Raw genomic sequence first — 18,628 nt, forward strand, 5'->3', positions numbered from 1 at the left:
TCAGCTTAGGTAATGAATGCATGTACAGCACCTTGTGGGATACCTTAGGTACGGGCACTGGCACTGGCTCTGGCACTGGCACTTACACTTCCGCACTCGTCCAAGGCAGGGAGATTGATGAGAGAGGGAGAGAAAGAGAAGTACCTACCTTGTCCAGTGTTGCTGGGTAGAATTGCTCGCTCGATTCAGGTTGGAATCCAGTCCAATGTCGAGCATGCTGGCGAGCCCCGGCAGCTTGTCTCTGTTTGCTGCCACTACTACCCCGTCGAGATTCAGGTCGGGTTACTTGGCCTGCCCCTACCCCACCTCTGATGGGCTTGCTGCTCGATTGCTGCGGTGCGCCTTGCTCGATCTTGGTGGGGGAGAGGCGAGACTCAGCATTTGCACTTTGTATGTACCTTGTCCGTGGCATCAGAACAAGAACAGCAGGTTGGACGGTGATCTACTACCTAGTCACCGTCCAACCTGCTGTGACCACGACTTTCAGCTGTTCTCCCTCTCTCTCTTGATCCAGTGTCAAATGACCCCAAGAGACTCAACAATCATCCGATATACGGATACAGAGACGGGGGATCAAGTACCTTACGGGCAGTTCAGATAGACCAGACAGATGGCTAGACATGCACACATGCCATGTTGGATGCCCCGCGTTCAACCGAGTCCAAGATCAGCTCTTGTGCATGCACGCTGTCTCCCGCTTGTCTCTCTCAGTGTCTCTCTTCCCATCCTATTGTAACCCAGCCAGGCCTTTTGCAAAATGTACCTACCTATGCCACTATGGCTATGGAGTTTGGACTGAACTGGGAACAGGATCGGCCGTCCTTTCCAGCTTGTTCTCGACCCTTTCTGGGCTCGTAGAGTGCTGCCCTCGGCTGTGCCATCTCGATACCGATTGGACGGTGCCGTCCTCGGCCTGCCAATGGTTACGATGCCCTTCCCTGCCCACGCCGTTCCCGTCTAAACGCGGGCGTCAACCAGACTGAACCACTTCCGCCTCCGCCCACCTACTGCGTATGTACTTTCACGCCCACATCCTCCGCCCACCTTCACGGCCGCGGCCAGCAGAAGCTCAACCGTACCTTACCTTCCCACTTATGTATTCGTAGTAAGGTATGTAGCATACCTACCTTGCCTACCTTACTCACTCCCCCTCCGGCATCCGTACGCAGCAGCTTGCAGTAGCTCTTTGCTCTTCCCAATTAACCCTTTTGCTACTACATCATCATCGACCTCAGCTTCCACTGGCTGCCCTTCTCCTCCCTTTTTCTCTCTTTCTCTTCTCTTCCCTTCCTTGTCCCCCTCTTTCTCTACCTCTACCTACCATATCCTCTCCCTGTGGTTCCCTCATCCCTCAATCCTAGCTTCCCCTCGAGACGCCCAAAAACACCATCACTCAATTGAGCTCTTTGGCGACCCCAATACAACCCAATTCATCACCACGAGCCGTCGTTTAATCTTTTGGTCCCATCTTGTCTCCATTTATCGGTGCGCGCAACGACTCAGTCACCAGTTGCTCCGCTCACCCATTCGCCCAGACGAAGCAAGAGATCCCGCACCTTGCTCACTCATCCAGCGGGCCCTTGTCCCCGAAACCCTCAGACGCGGACGCAGACGCAGCCGCCGCCGCTATCATTCGAGCTCATTCATCCATCTGTCACTTCCGACCAGGGAAAAAAGCAACAACGAACGGCCTGACCAGCACCTGCTAGCACCAAGGCCAAGACCAGATCCCACATCAGACCAGGCCGGATACATCCTACATTATCAGGCCCTGCCTTACACTTTGCCTTGCCTCTTGAGTCTTGAGTCTTGTCACCTTTCCACAAGTTACGACGCAACAAGACCCCTGGAAGAAGAAGAAGCAGCAGTGCGCCAGCTTGAATCATCCATCTGTTCGTCTCCCCGCCCTTCCCCCTCCATTCCAGCTGTCTCCAACAATTCCTCCTCAAATCTGCCCTCTTTTATTCTCCCTCTTTGTTGTTGTGGCTACACCACACTCACTTCTCTCACAACCTCTATCCTTGGATCTGTGCCGCCTTGTCCCGCCCTTTGACCCTGCACTCTGTTGCTCATTGGTTAAACTTCCCATCTGCGGCGTAAACTTACACACTACTTTTTGGGTGCAGCATCCCAAGAGAATAGAAAGCTCCCGATTTTCCCGCTTCTAAGTCGGACAAATACCAATTGCGATTGCCATTTCGCGGTCAACTGAATTGGAACGGGTTTGCTTTGCCTGCGTGCTTGCTCCCTGCTCGTAGTACCTGACTTGAAGGACTCTCGGAATTGTACGTTTCTTCCCCTTGAATCGGATGTTGTTAGAGCTTTCCGTCCTTCCCTTCCATCCCGGTTTACCTTTTTCCCCTTGATCAAAAAAGTATGCGCCAAACCTGGCCCCATTGTTCCTAACGACAATAGGCGCGGCTTTCCCACTTGTACTTGAAAGCGTACTTTAGTAGGAAAGAAGCAAAAGCACAGCTCTCAGCTTTCCCCGCGCTCCTCTTTCGGCCAATTCACTGCTCACCTCACACCCCAAAAAAAGGACACGACCAGCGCAACCGGGCTGTCCCTTGAAGCGACGAATCACTTTGCGACCGTTCCTCCCCCATCATCCAACTGCAAACGTCGTGGGCCCTTGACCTGCGCTTCTACGCCATTTCCTCACGGGGCACGCAGCCCTTCTTCCTTTCCCCGACTTTCATATGCCTACCCTCGGGTTTCTCAAGAAAAAGCGGACGAGGGAGGGTAATCAAGACTCTCAAGGCTCCAGTCTACCTACCAGCCCGGTGACGCCTACCTCATCTAAGCCTTTCGACAGTTCCATCTCGACCACCTTGTCGTCCCTCTCCTCAAACTCCCAGCCGCCTTCCCTGCCTGCACTGAAGCAGCAGGAAGATTTGGATTTGACCTCGTCTTCCGACGGGGCCAAGCAGCAGCAGATGTATCCTGTCACTGTCCACCCGCCCAACCAGTCGGGCTCTCACCAGCCGCACTACAATCAACAAGGTGGATCGCAACAGAACCTCCCAAGCATCAACAACCTAATCAATCCGACTCAGCATGACGCTTCGAACAACGGGCATACCTCCAACAACAATTACCTAGCCCAGCCGACCCAACCCTCCCAGCCGAACCCGAGCCCCGGAACCGATCCCGCGCGACTTCAACAGCAGCAAGCTCAGTCGATGTTACACCCGCCCCAGCCGCCACAACATCAGCAGCAGCAGCAGCAGCAGCAGCAGCAGCAGCAACAGCAACAGCAGCAGAGCCAGCAACAGCAGCAGCAACAGCAGCAGGGCATGCCACAACAGGTCTCGGACCAGCAGGTCCGTCAGACCAAGGGAAAATACACGTTGACCGACTTTGACATCTTGCGAACGTTGGGAACTGGTAGTTTCGGAAGAGTGCACCTGGTGCAGTCCAAGCACAACCAGCGCTTCTATGCCGTCAAGGTGCTGAAGAAAGCGCAGGTCGTCAAGATGAAGCAGGTCGAACACACCAATGACGAGAGGAAGATGTTGGGCGAGGTCAAACACCCGTTTCTGATCACGCTATGGGGCACGTTCCAGGACTCAAAAAACCTGTACATGGTGATGGACTTTGTTGAAGGTGGTGAGCTGTTTTCGCTGCTGAGGAAATCCGGGGTAAGTTGTAATCTTAAGTGATTTTCTTTCCCACTGGCCCGAGCTGACCTAGCTGATCCCTTTCCACAGCGCTTCCCCAACCCTGTCGCGAAATTTTACGCCGCCGAAGTCACGTTAGCGCTCGAGTATATGCACTCGAGAAACATCATCTACCGAGATCTCAAGCCAGAGAACCTACTACTCGACCGGCACGGACACCTTAAGATAACAGATTTTGGTTTCGCCAAGCGAGTGCCGGACAAGACATGGACGCTTTGTGGTACTCCAGACTATCTGGCCCCCGAGGTAGTTTCGAACAAGGGCTATAACAAATCCGTAGATTGGTGAGGTGGCCTTTTCACAAGAGGTTGCAGTTCTTTCACAATTGCTAACCCCCCGGTCTTAGGTGGTCACTTGGAATCTTGATATACGAGATGCTGTGCGGGTACACACCGTTTTGGGACAGCGGGTCGCCAATGAAGATTTACGAAAATATCCTCAAGGGCAAAGTGAAATACCCTGCCTATATCAACCCGGATGCGCAGGATCTGTTGGAGAAGCTGATTACAGCGGATCTCACCAAGCGGTTGGGTAACCTGTACGCTGGTCCAAACGATGTCAAGAACCACCCGTGGTTCACCGAGGTCACGTGGGACAGGCTGGCTCGCAAGGATATTGATGCGCCGTACACTCCCCCGGTCAAGGCCGGCGCCGGTGATGCCAGCCAGTTTGACAGATACCCTGAGGATCCCGAACGATACGGTTCAGCCGGACATGACGAGTGAGTTGTTTTTTGAGCTGCTGAGACTGGGACCTTTGCTAACGCTATGCTCCAGATATGGCCATCTTTTTACCGACTTCTAATGTCTCGCCTGAGCAAGAGTTGAGCTGCCATCAAAGGTGTTCTCGTGGGCTCCGGTCTACGAGCAGTGTTTGAATAGTATATGTACCTGGCAGACGCCAGAGTCTCAATAGGGATGTCTGCAGTGCTTTGGGCGCCCGGTCGAAGGTTTGGAAAACAAAAAAGGTAAGGACAGCAACGAAGGGGGGGCATTGGGTTGAAGGCTCGAACGGTCCTGGAAAGATGGCAAAGCGCAAGAAGAGCAGACTTGTCACCGTATCACTTGGTTACATCAATACCTAACAACGATTATATTCCAATTGGCCTGGCGGCAGAGCGTTCGATATCAAGGTGTTGTGGTACCACACATTGAGGCCGCCGGATGCAATCCTTGGCAAATGAGATGGGCCTAGACGGAGATGTCCAGGGCGTTGAGGTGGAGATTGGCCAGAAGTGTGCAAAGTGCATAAGATTTCCGGCCTACAAACCTCGACGCTCGTGATGCCTTTCGGGTAAGCAAGCGCTTTTGCTGCAGCATCATGCATACTGATCTACGTATCTGCATTCCCGTTGAATGTGCATGATGCTGCAGTTATCAATGTTTGGTTCAGTCTGGCGTGTGGGTAAGAATTGGCGCCCCGATTCTACGGATGTCCCTGTGCAGCGTGGCAGCTTGATGAAATCGCCCACCTCCCCCCACGCTTGGGTGAGCTAAGCGTCCAAACAAGCTCCAATGGGCCCCTTATCCGGGCCTATTAATGCAGAAAGAAACAGCGGTTCGTTCTGGCGGTGACAGAGTGGAGGTGCGGGGATTGGGGCAGGGGCCGCGGGACATAGTGTCGTCGGGTCGGCTCCATCGCTCAGGGGACCTTAGTGCTAGCCCAGTCCTGATTCTGATGTTCAGAGAGGGCTTAGAGGCTTCAAGCTTTGGTAGGCGATATGAGGAAACCCGCCCAAATCCCCGAAATCTTTCCTTCGGCCCTTGCTACCATGCGCTGTCAAGCTGTGGCAAGGTGAGTGTATCCAGTGAGCGATTTCACCGGAGGGATTTGAGGTTGTGGTATCCGTACGGATACTGTAAACTTGACCAATTACAGGGCGGGTTACTTTGGAGTGCAGATTGTTGCATGGGCCGGACTGGACCTGGCCCCGAAAAAGACCACCACCGCTGCTGCTTCTTGCTGCAGACATGGTGCAAAGTCACGGGGCTGGGCGCGGCTTATGAAAGGAGCCCGGTCTGGAGCCATGAACTCAACCTGCAGGAGCCTCCAGACCTCTTTGCTCTTTAGTTTCTCTTTTCGTTTTCTGGAAGTAGCCTTGTTGTTGATTTGTCTTTCCCCCCCTTCTCCCGTGGAATAATTGTATCAAAGCGTGGCCGGGTAACGACTCAATTGGTTCAAGATGGACGACTACATGTTCCGCGAACATGTCAGCAAGTGCCGCCAAGTCTCGGAGGCAACGCACTATGTCGAGATTCTCAATTACTCGGTGAGTTGCCAATCACGCGCCCTTCCAATAAACAGAGAACAATGGGATGGAGAGCCCCTGGCACCGGTGTGAGGTTAATGAGCGTAAACTAACTCAATTGATAGGACGCTTTTTACAATTCGTGCGAGGAGCATCCCTTGACCATGGATGAGTTTGATAACTTCTTGCATCGCCGGGTACGGACGGGGACCGTGTAATTGTTGCTCACGCTCAGTGAGATTGAACTTCATGGGAGCTGTGAATCACTAACATAGTAAACCTGACAGGGCGCTTTTGAGCCACCGAAGCTGAAGGAGGGCGTCAAATTGCTCAATGGCATTCGATTGGTGTCCGCGACTCCCCATCCATCTTGCTCACATTAGAGCTTCAAGCTGACCCATCCCAGGCTTCAAAAGAATGCCAAGCACAAGGACACATTTACGCCTCACACCATTTCCTTCACTGCGGATGCATACCAGTCCATGGTCCGGGCTATGCGACTGCCGTTTAGAGCCATCGAGGGTACCAGCGTTGTCGGCCCCTTTTTCTGGTGCGCCTACGACCAGGACGATGAGGATCCCACTCTGCGTTGGTGTCGTCCTTTTTCCTATTGAGTCGAGAGAGTTACATCGATAGACTAATGCCGCTCTCTAGAAATCATCTTCCGCAAGTCCGACGTCCGGAAGAAGGGCAAGACGCGCGGGTGGGAGCTCATGCTCTCCCACTGCTTCAGCACCGGCATCACGTCGGGCTACGTCAAGGGCACCCCGAGCTCCGACATTGTCGCGGCCATCCAGCACCTCACCTTTTGCGCCCAGCAGGCCGGCCACCCGATGCTCCTCCCCATCATCATCCTCTCGCACGACCTGTCGTCGACGACAGACCAGAAGCAGCGCGACGCGCGCGATTGGCTGCGCAAGCTGGAGCACGCCGTCAGCATGCGCAACGAGATTGAGGACGAGGAAGGGTACGTCAGCCAGGACGGGCACCTCGAGGTCGACGCCATCAGCCGTGATCTCGTCGAGTGCCACAGTCAGGTTCTCTGGAAGCGGCCGCAGGCGTACCAGGCCATCGTCAAGGAGATTGATGCCGGGCTGGTGAAGTTTAAGGAGAAGGTGCCCAAGGAGCACGATACGCCGCTCATTGATAAGCTTCACCGGAGCATGGTGGCGCGATTGCAGTTTTACAGCTTGAAGTTGACGGGTATTGAGAATTATCAGGCGACGACGTTGGAGAGGTTGCATATCCAGCGTAGTGCGGTATGTTGTCTCGACTCCTCATCCTGGCTCACTACTTCTTTGGGGGTGGGGGCTGCTGGGATGCTCTTTTGAGTTGAATGCTGACGGTTGAGACAGCTGTATAACCTGCTTTCCCAGCGAGAGTCTAAGATTCAGTTCCAAATGGCTGGTGAGCAGCGACGACTTGCGCATGCGAGTAAGCGAGACAGCACGGCGATGAAGACGATTTCGTTACTCGGTGCCGTCTTTCTTCCCGGCACATTTCTCGCGTCTGTTTTTAGCATGACGTTTTTCGACTTTGCCAAAGGTACGTATTGTGGTCTTCTTGTCATAACAACACAGCAATCTCGACTTAGGGGGGGGCTAGGTAATTCCGGTTGAAAAATTTCTTGTTTACTGACTTTCAGGGTAGATGCCGACCCTGTCATCTCCAAGGAACTGTGGGTGTACTTCGCCATCACCGTGCCCCTGACGATTCTCATCGTTGGCGGGTGGATCGTATTTGACAGGCGGCGCGAGAGCCAGTTCCGCGTCGAGGACGCCGATCTGGAGAGGAATATCGAGCATATGGAGGCTGATATCATGGCCATGATGCGGAAGCGGACGATGAGCAAGGCGAATACCTGGACTTCGGTCACGTCGCCCATACGGCCATGATGGGCGGTGGGCATGGCTCGTGGTGGCCATGTGGGGAAGAAAGACCCACTGAAGATGCAAAAAGAGGCTTGTGAGAGAGAACGACTGACTTTAACATTCTGAAGAGGTGGGTATATAGATGGTGGGTGGATGGTGGATGGATTTTGTGTAAACTATCGCTATCACGCCCTTATGACCTGACGACATTTATGAGCGAACCATATTATAACAAATTTGAGCGACACATATATACATATGTAATACTAGCATAAGTGAGTTTGATCATTGAGTGATTAGACAATCTGTCATTCTACACCACATGAATCTTCAAGATGGGGTGAGCCAGGATGAACGCGAGTGCGAGCATGAGTTTGGCCACACCCCGAGCCGGTGCGGCCCGTCCCTGATAATTATGTTCGAACGGTATTCAACACAGGTACAGGGTCCCGATGATAGGACTAGATAGTACATATGAATGCAATCAATATCATGAGTTGGTATCGTCTGTATCTATTACTGTATTAGATCTATGACCAACGATTTGAGATGGAGAGGGCGATTGAAGCTAAAGGATACATGGATGATGTTGCAGACGAAGAGAACCGGCACTAACACAATGAGGGGTTCACATTTTTTGGCGGGGTTGATACTATCGATAAGGGGGTCCCCAGGGGTCGGGTTCGTTGCGGTCAGGTTCTGGGCTTTTGCTTCTGTTTCTTTACCGCTAGAACGAACCCTGTGACGACATCCCACATCATCCGGGGGGGGAAGGGAGAAAGGAGAAAGGAGACTGGACGCCTCAGCTCACCACTTCCCAGTCGTGGTCCCCGCTACTTACAAGCTGCCACGATTCGATGCCCAGTCTGCCAGTCGAAGCTCGAGCGAGCTTTATACCGGTCCCCCCTGAAGAAGAGAAAGGAGTGACCGTTGCCCACCCTTGCCAAGCTGAAACGTAACTGGATTCTCTATTTTTTGCCCAAGCGGCGTAGCGGGTCAAAAAACAAGATTGTCACCCTCTCATGGCGTTTTTGTTCCCAGGTCCCCTACCCATGGATCATCACCCACGGAAAGCAACGACTGGACCTCTTATTTTAGGCTGGGGAAGGGGGAGCTTGGGGCGCGGGTTGACGTACTGCCCACATATTGAGAAGTAGGACGTTCGGGACAGCGAGCCGAGTACCTAGTTAGAGTAGCTTGGCTTTCTGGCTTGACTTACGTAGCTCCTTTAGCTCTCTCTCTCTGAACCTGGAAACCTTCTTTGCCCTTTCTTTCTTTGCAGTATCACAAGCTCGCGCTACCTATGCCTAGTGGCTGATTGATACCAGGACACGAGACGCGGATTGTATCTCGTGGTTCAGCTTGCGTCAACCATCGTCTCACTATTCTTGTTTTCTCGCTATTCTTCGCAAATTTATTCCTGATCACCCTTTTTTGGCGTCTTCTCTGTTCCATTCTCTCTGTCTCTCCTCTTCACCGCCTCATCGAACTCATCACCACACAAAACCAGATCATGGCGGATACAGCAGCACCAACAGCACCAGCAGCGGCAACAGCACCGGCAGCTGCCCCTCTGCCCCAGGGCACCATCGTGTCCGCAACATCGGATCCCTCCAAACCCTCGCTGCGATACCAGGCCGGCGGCGGCGCCAGCGAGACGGAGCGCACCGTCAAGACACTTGGCGACTCGGTCATACCGCACCTGACAAAGATCTTCAACGTCCACGCCGGTCAGGACGACAAGAAGTGGCACAAGGAGCAAATTGCCTCGTTTGTGAAGAACGTCCAGGCCGAGGAGACGCCCGAGTGCCTGGTCGCCAACACATCTGAACCAGGTGCAGCGGCATCACCGCCAGAGGAACTCGACTTCAACGGCTTCCTCAACTACATGACCTCGTCCGCCTCGGCAATCACCCGCCCCGTTCACGGGGAGGACCTGTCGTACCCGCTCTCGAGCTACTTCATCAGCTCCAGCCACAATACCTACCTGACGGGCAACCAGCTGTACAGCGAGTCGAGCACCGACGCGTACAGGAACGTGCTGGTGAGGGGGTGCCGGTGTATCGAGATTGACGTCTGGGATGGCGACGACTCAGACAATGAGGATGGCACGTCGGTGAGTAGCAGTGACGAGGAGGCCGTTGCCTCTGCTGCTGCTCCGGGGCAGGCGAAGCCGAAGAAGGAGAAGAGGAGCAAGCTTGCGATGCTCAAGGATAAGATGCCCGGTTCGCTGGCGAGTAGGCTGGAGAAGACTTCGTTGGGGAAGAAGATGGATGAAAGGATTGAAAAGTCTACGAGCCCGCCGACGGAGACGGCCACCACCCGGTCAGCCGTTACCGCTGCCGCTCCCACCCCGGCTACGGCTACGACTACCGCCTCTGTCGCGGAGAGCACCACCGCCACAACCATCCCCAAGGAGACGGCTCCTAGAACGGAGCAACCGCCGCTGCAAAAGACCCCTTCGCCGAGGATGTTCCCCATCGAACCACAAGTCTTCCACGGCTACACGCTCACCAAGGAGGTGCCCTTCCGGCACGTCTGCGAGACGATCCGCGACTACGGCTTCCACTCGGCCGACACGCCCCTCATTGTCAGTCTGGAAGTGCACTGCAGCGCCGAGCAGCAGGAGATCATGGTGAAGATCATGGAGGACACTTGGGCGGGCCTGCTCGTCCCCACACCCGACGTTGACGCCCCCGAGTTGCCGCGGCCCGCGGACCTGATGGGCAAGATCCTCGTGAAGGTCAAGTACGCACCACCGCCGGGAGGCGCTGGCGTGACTGGCGCGCAGGACGAAGACTCGGAAGAGGACGGCAAGACCACGCCACCGGCACCACCACCAACAAGCAAAAAGGCTGCGGCGAAACCCTCCAAAATCATCCAGGCGCTCAGCAGGCTGGGCGTCTACACCCGCGGCGTGTCTTTCAAGTCTCTCACGCAACCCGAGGCCTCGATGCCGACGCACATCTTCTCGCTGTCGGAGAAGGGCGTCATGGAGGTGCACGAAAAGCAGGGGGACGCGCTCTTCCACCACAACCGACACTACCTGATGCGCGCGTACCCATCTGGCCTGCGCATTGGGTCGTCCAACCTCGACGCGGCCGTCTTTTGGCGCAGGGGTATCCAGATTGTCGCGCTCAACTGGCAGAACTGGGACGAGGGGATGATGCTCAACGAGGGCATGTTTGCGGGTACCAAGGGTTATGTTTTGAAGCCTGATGGTGGGTTATCCTTTTTTTTTTTTTGTCATCTCTCAAGAACATTAAACTAACGTCAATCCATAGGATACCGTTGCCTCAAAACCGGCTCTACTCCAGACCCATCATCACCCACCACCCCGCAAATCACCTACAAAACCCTCGACCTCCAAATCGACGTCCTCGCAGCCCAAAACCTGCCCCTCCCGCCAGGCGACACCCGCATCTCGGGCTTCAAGCCCTACGTCAAGGTCGAGATCCACGTCGAGTCCCCCGAAGAGCGTCTCCCGGGCGCGCACATCAAGGACGACGGCCGCGAGCGCGAGAGCGAGTACAAGGCGAAAACCAAATCGAACCGCGGTGTCGACCCGGATTTCAAGGGGGAGAGCCTACAGTTCGCTGGGGTGCCGGGTGTCGTCGAGGCCCTGACGTTTGTGAGGTTCACCGTTAGGGACGATGAGATTGGGCGGGATGATTTAGCTGCGTGGGCGGCGGTTAGGTTGGATCGGCTGAGGGCCGGGTACCGGTTCGTACATCTCATGGATTGCGAGGGACGGTTGACGGACGGAGTTGTGCTTGTGAGGGTTACCAAGAAGTTGACGTGAGTTTTGCTGGTCCCCTCCCTTCTCTTGGGAGGGTGACGGTATGAATGGGTCGAGGTGTTTCCATAGCGTAGCATTATGAGCATTCAAATTGGAGCATCATTATCAGATTGTGGATTTCGCCCCCCCCTAATGCAAATATCAATCAGTATCGGATCATTCATCATCAGATAAGTTAGGTTGGTCGCTGGTGAATCTGGTATCGACATCAGCATGGCACGGCTCAATCTCAAGTTTGATGGACACAAACAAGTAGCGACACCGGAAAAGGTGGTAATTTCAAAGTAAAGGATCGGGCACTACAACGCAAACAAGTTATCGTTTCTCACTTGCGCATATTGGAATGAAAGATGCGTAGTTTCACATGATATTAATCTCTCATTTAGAGGTTCGCTAATACATAATCATCATCATAAAGATGAAAAGGGACTCCCACATCAGAAGCATCCCTTTCAAGACAGAGTCGTTTTTTTCCACCACAAACATTACGATACAAGAAAGACGAGAGCCACTAGACTAGCAGCATCTAGTAGTCGTCGTTGTTCCCGTACCCGGCGTTCTCCCGCTTCGACTGGCCCTTGGACTCGAGCTTGTCGCTGTTGAGCAAATCGCCCGCCTTCTCGAGGAACTTGCCGACCTTGCTGTCGCCGCCGCTCTTGTTGTTGCTGCTGCCGTACGAGTCAGAGGTGTCGTTGTCTCTGCCGCTGCTGCCGTAGGAGCCCGTGTTGCCGGAGGAGCCGTAGCTGTCCTCGTTGTCCTTACGGGAGGAGCCGTAGGAGCCAGTGTTGCCGGAGGAGCCGTAGCTGTCCGAGGTGTCGTTATCCTTGCGGGAGGAGCCGTAGGAACCAGTGTTTCCTGATGATCCGTAGCTGTCATCGTTGTCACGGCGAGTGGTGGAGGAGCCGTAGCTGTTATCGTTGTCGTTGTCCTTGCGGGAGGAGCCGTAGGATCCCGTGTTGCCGGAAGAGCCGTAGCTGTTGTCGTTGTCGTTATCGCGGCGGCTGGAGCTGGTGTTGCCGTACGAAAGGGAGTCGGCGCCGGCGAGGTTGGAGGAGGTGGAGTCGTCTCCGTAAGACGAGGTCTTGTTGCCGGAGCCGTAGGTGTCGTTGTCCGACTTGCGGGAGGAGCCGTAGCTGTCAGAGGTATCGTTGTCGCGGCGAGAAGAGCCGTACGAGTCCGAGGTATCGTTGTCCCTGCGAGACGAGCTCAGGCCGGAGGAGCCGTAGCTGTCCGAGGTGTCGTTGTCACGACGGGTCGACGAGCCGTAGCTCGATTCGTTGCCGCTGCGGCCCGTGTTGGAGGAGCCGTACGAGTCGTCATTGTCACGGCGCGAGGAGCCGTACGAGTCCTCGTTGTCGCGGGTGGAGGAGCCGAAGCCGCCAGTGGTTCCTGAGGTGCCGTAGCTGTCCTCATTGTCCCTGCGGGAGGAACCGTAGTTGGACTGGGGACGATTGTTAGTAATGGCAGCTTTGGGGGGTAGGCGTGTCCCAGGTGTATTTCACTTACGTCGTCGTTGCCGCCGTAAGACATGATGTGTAAAGATTGGGAGGTGGTTTTTGGGTGTAAGTTGAGTTGAGATGAGATGATGATGAGAATGTGCTTAGCTACAATCTCGCTCGATGAGATTGAGGGGTTGAAGGGTATTTAAGAATCTAGATCGACTTCAGGCTGTGCCATGATGCCAATTACACTCCCACATGCGTTGGACCCTGTTATTCCAAGCATCCATCCCCCCCCATTTACCCGTAGGACTCTCCGGGACCCTCCTCGATCGACAAGGCAGTGGTCCATCGAGCGAGGGTCGCACGCTAGGAAGATGCACGTTTACGCCATACCTGGGACCCCGTCATCCGCCTGTTAGGGGCTCGGGAGTTGGGGGCAGGGAAAGAAGGAATGAGAGGTGTAGTGGGAAGCTTGTTTGGTCACTCTGAGAAACCGGTCTTTTGCCTTGCCTAGCTGAAGGGGATGGGGACCACCATGGGGTGGTAATCTGGGAGACGTTGGACCATGTCGCGCCACTTGGCACGTCAATTGGAGAAGCGTTTGTGTATGCGTCCTCCTAGGACCAAGTTGGACTAGACCAAGATGCTGTCCTTCAGCTTTGAAGGGGTGTGTCTTAGATGGCCAGGCGGGCAGAGCAGGACCAGGCTGCGGGATAGAACTGTATGAAAGTGGACTGCGAGATCCTTGATTTTCCCTTTCCGAGAGACGTGCGGACAAAAAAAGGAAGAGAGCGTTCATGACAAGCAGCTCGGCAAGCATCGTCATGAGCGGGAGTAGATGCCGTCCTTTGCGTCTTGTCGTGAGTGAGGAAATGATAGCAACCAAAGCGTTAGCTATCATCTCGAGGTTTGGCGCAGAGTTGATGGGCTCGGGTAACTGGCACCTGGTCCACCATTATGTCGTCATTCCGGAGACACATTAACGCATCTCCAAGACGGAAAGGTGGGATCGAGAAACACCATCTTTCCTGACGGGCGTAATACTGCGACTTGCAGTTGACGTGTCGGCAGCGCCAACGTGCCAGCGATGATGTGCGATCAAGGCACGCAATAGTCTCATCCGCAGGAAAGCCGGTGACACTTGATGTCTCTAGTCGTGTACCCCGCTACAGCTAAGAAAAAAAAGGCAGGGTACTCAAGGTGTCGAGCTTCGAGAGCTTTTGGCGCGCTAGCTCTGCCAAGAAAACCTGATTTGAGCAAACATGGGACGGTACCAAGAGAGAGCTGGCGTCTTTTCCTGCTGCAGTAGGTAGCATGTAATACTGCAGTAGGTTGAACTACCCGGTTTTTTTCGGCATGGCATCACATTGGTCTGGAAGCAGACACATCGGGAAGCACTGCTGGTGTGAATGAGACGAATCGGGCTCCCTCCCCCCCCTTTTCCCTTTTCGCCATCCTCCCGTCCCTTTCCTTCCCAAAAGTGAGGTACCCTAACGGAAGAATGGGACAGTTGGGACTTCCTCCCACGGATTCGGCGCCGCCGGCGACGTCAACTTGGAACCCCACCTGTGCATCCAATGGTTGGATGGAGATGGTGGATCGGCCTGGACTCCGGTACGGCGGTACCCCACCCGCCAGCTCGACAGGGGTTGACTGTGCCCTGCGCTCTCTCTCAGGGTGCAGAAACTCCTCACAACCCGCGTCAACGACACCATCACCAGCTGAGGTTTGCGATATTACCTGCAGCTGGCTAACTTCTTGGCTGGTCCAACTATGTCTCCACGTGCGCACGGCGAATCGGCGGGCCCCGCAAGGGCGATGTCTTTGATTTTGGCTGGAAGATCATGCCGGCTTCTTTTGTTGTAAGGTAGACAGACTCTGTAGTTGGATGTCGCCTTGGAGCTTAGCTCTTTCAAGACAATCTAGGTACCCCGCGATGTCTGGAGCTATGACCTTTACCGCTGGCGCGTTCTGCGCTCCTGGCGGCCTCCTCATTTTCCCGTCCTTATTGAGTTCCCTCCTTGAGCGACGCAAAACATTGTAGATGCCGTCGAGGGGAAAGCTCCCTTGGGTACTCGTGAAGACGGCAAAGAGATGATTTCTGATGAGTTGCCTTGTGACAATCATGCGAACTAGCTCCGTTCATTGACATTTTCTTGACAGGACCGCGATTTTCCAGCCATATACAAACCACGGCTAACAAATACCCTTGACATTCGCCGCCCTTCATCAATCCGCTTGCCTACATTTTCCCCACGGAAACGCGCAATGGATGTCTCGTGGGAGATTCATTCTTGAGAACAACCCACTTACATTGGCGTCGCAACTCGTGCCTTATTCACTTACATCCAGCAACTCGAGGCTGATAACCTCCATATTTCATAACCGGAAGATCATGTACACTTATTCGCTAGCCCTACAGGATGCAACAATCGCAATGCAGGATCTAGCGTAACCCGGGCGTAGCTCAACAGAACTAGGCTCTAATATGGCGTGCAGATGCCACTCGCTCCTTGTCCGAGCGAGCATGCATGCTAAGGCTGGCTTTCCGACACCGCGAAGCATCTTGAGTAGATTTTTTGGTATGTGTGAGACGCCGAGATGTCCTTAAGCTCCTGGCACCTATAAAATCCCATCATGGCAAGCACGAAATTGTGCAAGATGACATGATCGGTCAAAGCTTCCACCAGACATTACTACGCCGGTCTCTATATTCTTTGAGGGAATTTCAAGCTTCTAGTTCATTTCTGATTATGGGTCTTGGAAGATCTCTAGCTCTAAACAGACATGTAACACGAATACATAACCTCGCCCTTTGAGGGACGGTCCCTGACACACTCAACCCAGACGTTAACGAAAAAGAGAAAGTTCAACAGAAAAGCAATGGTTCTATGTAGATCGTGACACTACTCGGGGTCCGGTGACCTGTCACTCGTCTATGGACAAAGCACTTTCTCCTCTATCCTATGTGGTAATTACCACTGCTGATTTCTCAACGATAAACTTGGTGACACTTGGCGGTTCCGCAAACCATTAATATCCTGCCGGCTCGCGCTTGACCGGGAAAGCGGACGCATCATGGTTCCCACGGCATTCGTTCTTCCAGTCAACAGGTGTGTACTTGTCGACAATCGACTTAAAGGCGGCCTGGGCTCGGGTCAGCTACACAATCACTTCACAAACGAGGTCTGGAAGCTTACCAGAGTACAAAAGGACTCATCGCCTTCAAGATGGTTGCCAACAGCCTTGCAGCCGGGGATGGTCACCGGCTCGTCATTGTATCGAAGCCTTACGTAGTAGCCGTCTAGCTTCTTCTTCTCGGTATCGGTCAATGCGGGGGTCGGCTTGCGACCAATGCCTGGCGGAGCCGTACCCGGCGCCGTCGTGCCAGCACCGCCGGCGGGGAACCACGAGCCGAACCAGCTCGCTTTCTTGGGTGCCTGCGTTGGAATTGATGGAACCCGGGGATCGCGGAACATCTCAACAGCGATATGGCTCGTGAAAGGAGGCCATTTATCTGGACCAAAGGCACCCAGGCTGGCTAGTATACCCGCAAGGGTGGTATCATGGCAGCCGCTCATACCAAATCTGATGGGCTTGGGAGCTGCGCTAGCTTGCTTGATCTCGTAGGCTCCGTCTGCCGGGCTGTGTTCGACGCTTCCAACCATACGAGCAACAATATCGCCCATCAAGCCACCTATGCCAAGTGTGCGATACTCTTGGCTCTCGCCGTATCCGCTATACCATTCTTCTACGCCAATTTTCTCAATGATGGAGAGTACCTTGGGATCGTAGAACTCCGAGGGAAGCTTCGTCTTCGGGCCGTGTGCACGTGATGCATTGATGGTATCCATGATTCCACTAAGCCTAGGCTTAGAGTCAACTGCAATGAGTTTACCATCTTCCATCCATTTCCCGAGCTTCTTGTTCAAGTAGCCCATCTCTGGAGTGTTGTTCCATCGCTCGGCAGTTCGCTGGGCGAATGCGCGGGCGAGAATATTGAATCGCCGGCAATGGCCTTCGTTGGGAAAGAGAGTCTCGTCTGGCTGTACCCGCCCTAGGATCGTGAGTGCAGGGAGATCGGGTGCCCGGTGCCGAGCCGGATATAGGCCAGAAATGGCTTGTTGAAGAGACTCCAGAGCTCGCGGGACGGGCGTAGACCTGAGATACAGAGACTCCGCGTCGGTGAGGTCTGTGGGTAAAAAGCCGAGTCGATCGACGTAGAGATCACGAAAGCGTCTGCCTAGTTGGTGAGTGGTCTCTCGGCCGCGGTCCGTAAGCATGCCATGATCACAGATATCGTCAAGCTCTCCATTGGGGCCGGTAACGATTATGGGACTGTCATCTCTAGAACCGAATCCCTCGAGACGCCTCTTCCAATCAAGGTATGAGTATTCACCGGTGCCCGGATCGAGAACAGCATTTCGAAGGTGGCGAACGACACTACAATAGGGCCAGTACTCCGGAAGGCCGGTGTTGGAAAACCGAGGGTTGACAGGAGTTCGTTCGCCGTGCCGGAGGAGGATCTGCACCAGCTGGAGCTTGAGCTGTGGAGGGTACAGCTGGCGCAGCTCGGTGTCGGTGTAAGGTTGGCGAGGTTCAAGGGTAGTCATAGCTTCGGAGATTATTCTACGGCTCGGATAGGTAGATGAGGGAGATCAGGGAGCCCGGAGGAATGCTTGCGAGACGAGGCCAGCCGCGGGGGGAGCACAAAGAGTAAGCTCAACAAACAGGGTAATGCATGGGACGACGACAATGGCAATGGAGGGTGGGAAACGAAGCTCGAGAACTGTTTGTGTTTGTGACGAGACGTTGGGGGAATCTGTTTGGCGAGGCGGTTTGATCTAAGCCTCCTTGAGCCTCCTTGTCCTTCCTTGGATACTGGAGGGCAGTTGGGTAAGGTAGGTAGGTACCTTGTGCTTGCCTTACGTACTCCATACTGCAAATCGCAGACGATGCACTGGATTTCGCGGGGCAGGGATGCGACACTGAAGCCGGGCCAACATGGCAGTCGCGGTCGCGGGCGGGTGAGGCTTTCCATTGGGTTGGCGGCTTAGCCTGGCAATGACGTCCCTCATAGGCACAAAGATACCTCGGAGACGCAGGTGCAAGCGCGGGTAAGGTCGTTAGCTGCACCTGCAGATGTGTCTGGTAATTAGTGGGGCGATAAGAATTCTTATCTGATGGAAAGGCCAAAGGCCAAAGTCCACCTCCGTTCAAACAGCACTGAGGCTCCAGGTCCGTCCGTGGGTGGAACTGGAAGCCACGAAGCGTGGAAACGTGCTTTGTGCTGGATGGCTCGGTATAGATTGCTGCGTTGGGCGAGCCGTACATCAGATCAGCCCAAGCAAGAATCCGGAATCTGGAATCACCATGGAACGTCCAAGCAGGCCAATCTGAATCCTCGAGCCTCAAAGTTTGCAAGTTTGAGGTTACCATCAGGCCATTTGACCGAGCTTACTTTTGCTAAGAATACCTTGTATCTGCATGTTCCTAGATACCCGAGACTGTATGCTTTCCAAGTACCGTACCTAAGGCAGACATGTCAGGTAGGCAAAGAGGTATAGATACCCACCTCCTCCTTAGAT

The 18,628-nt window shown here is 54.3% G+C and overlaps 6 protein-coding genes across 6 annotated transcripts; 4 read left to right on the forward strand and 2 right to left on the reverse strand.

Annotated features, from left to right (window-relative positions):
- Positions 1–2,936: 2,936 nt before the first annotated feature.
- Positions 2,937–3,662, forward strand: TPK2_1 (cAMP-dependent protein kinase catalytic subunit; the record flags this gene model as incomplete). The annotated part of the gene is made up of 2 exons (XM_065758182.1): positions 2,937–2,945; positions 2,970–3,662. 2 exons carry the CDS (start codon positions 2,937–2,939, stop codon positions 3,660–3,662), a joined length of 702 nt encoding a protein of 233 aa, XP_065613324.1.
- Positions 3,663–4,054: 392 nt separating this feature from the next.
- On the forward strand, positions 4,055–4,405 carry TPK2_2 (cAMP-dependent protein kinase catalytic subunit; the record flags this gene model as incomplete). The annotated part of the gene is made up of 2 exons (XM_065758183.1): positions 4,055–4,059; positions 4,087–4,405. 2 exons carry the CDS (start codon positions 4,055–4,057, stop codon positions 4,403–4,405), a joined length of 324 nt encoding a protein of 107 aa, XP_065613325.1.
- A 1,457-nt stretch (positions 4,406–5,862) lies between these two features.
- On the forward strand, positions 5,863–7,823 carry N0V96_007997 (uncharacterized protein; the record flags this gene model as incomplete). Its single annotated transcript, XM_065758184.1, has 7 exons — positions 5,863–5,949; positions 6,054–6,125; positions 6,216–6,277; positions 6,335–6,516; positions 6,583–7,187; positions 7,284–7,473; positions 7,579–7,823. The coding sequence occupies 7 exons, from the start codon at positions 5,863–5,865 to the stop codon at positions 7,821–7,823; spliced, it is 1,443 nt and encodes a 480-aa protein (XP_065613326.1).
- Positions 7,824–9,102: 1,279 nt separating this feature from the next.
- Positions 9,103–11,070, forward strand: N0V96_007998 (uncharacterized protein; the record flags this gene model as incomplete). The annotated part of the gene is made up of 2 exons (XM_053194386.2): positions 9,103–9,109; positions 9,326–11,070. 2 exons carry the CDS (start codon positions 9,103–9,105, stop codon positions 11,068–11,070), a joined length of 1,752 nt encoding a protein of 583 aa, XP_053048236.2.
- A 1,054-nt stretch (positions 11,071–12,124) lies between these two features.
- Positions 12,125–13,128, reverse strand: N0V96_007999 (uncharacterized protein; the record flags this gene model as incomplete). Its single annotated transcript, XM_053194387.2, has 2 exons — positions 12,125–13,039; positions 13,105–13,128. 2 exons carry the CDS (start codon positions 13,126–13,128, stop codon positions 12,125–12,127), a joined length of 939 nt encoding a protein of 312 aa, XP_053048237.2.
- Positions 13,129–16,210: 3,082 nt separating this feature from the next.
- Positions 16,211–17,653, reverse strand: N0V96_008000 (uncharacterized protein; the record flags this gene model as incomplete). The annotated part of the gene is made up of 1 exon (XM_053194388.2): positions 16,211–17,653. The coding sequence occupies one exon, from the start codon at positions 17,651–17,653 to the stop codon at positions 16,211–16,213; it is 1,443 nt and encodes a 480-aa protein (XP_053048238.2).
- Between the last annotated feature and the right edge of the window lie 975 nt (positions 17,654–18,628).

Source organism: Colletotrichum fioriniae, assembly GCF_027942845.1.
Source record: "Colletotrichum fioriniae strain IMI 355084 chromosome Unknown scaffold_9, whole genome shotgun sequence".
Lineage (NCBI taxonomy): Eukaryota > Fungi > Ascomycota > Sordariomycetes > Glomerellales > Glomerellaceae > Colletotrichum > Colletotrichum fioriniae.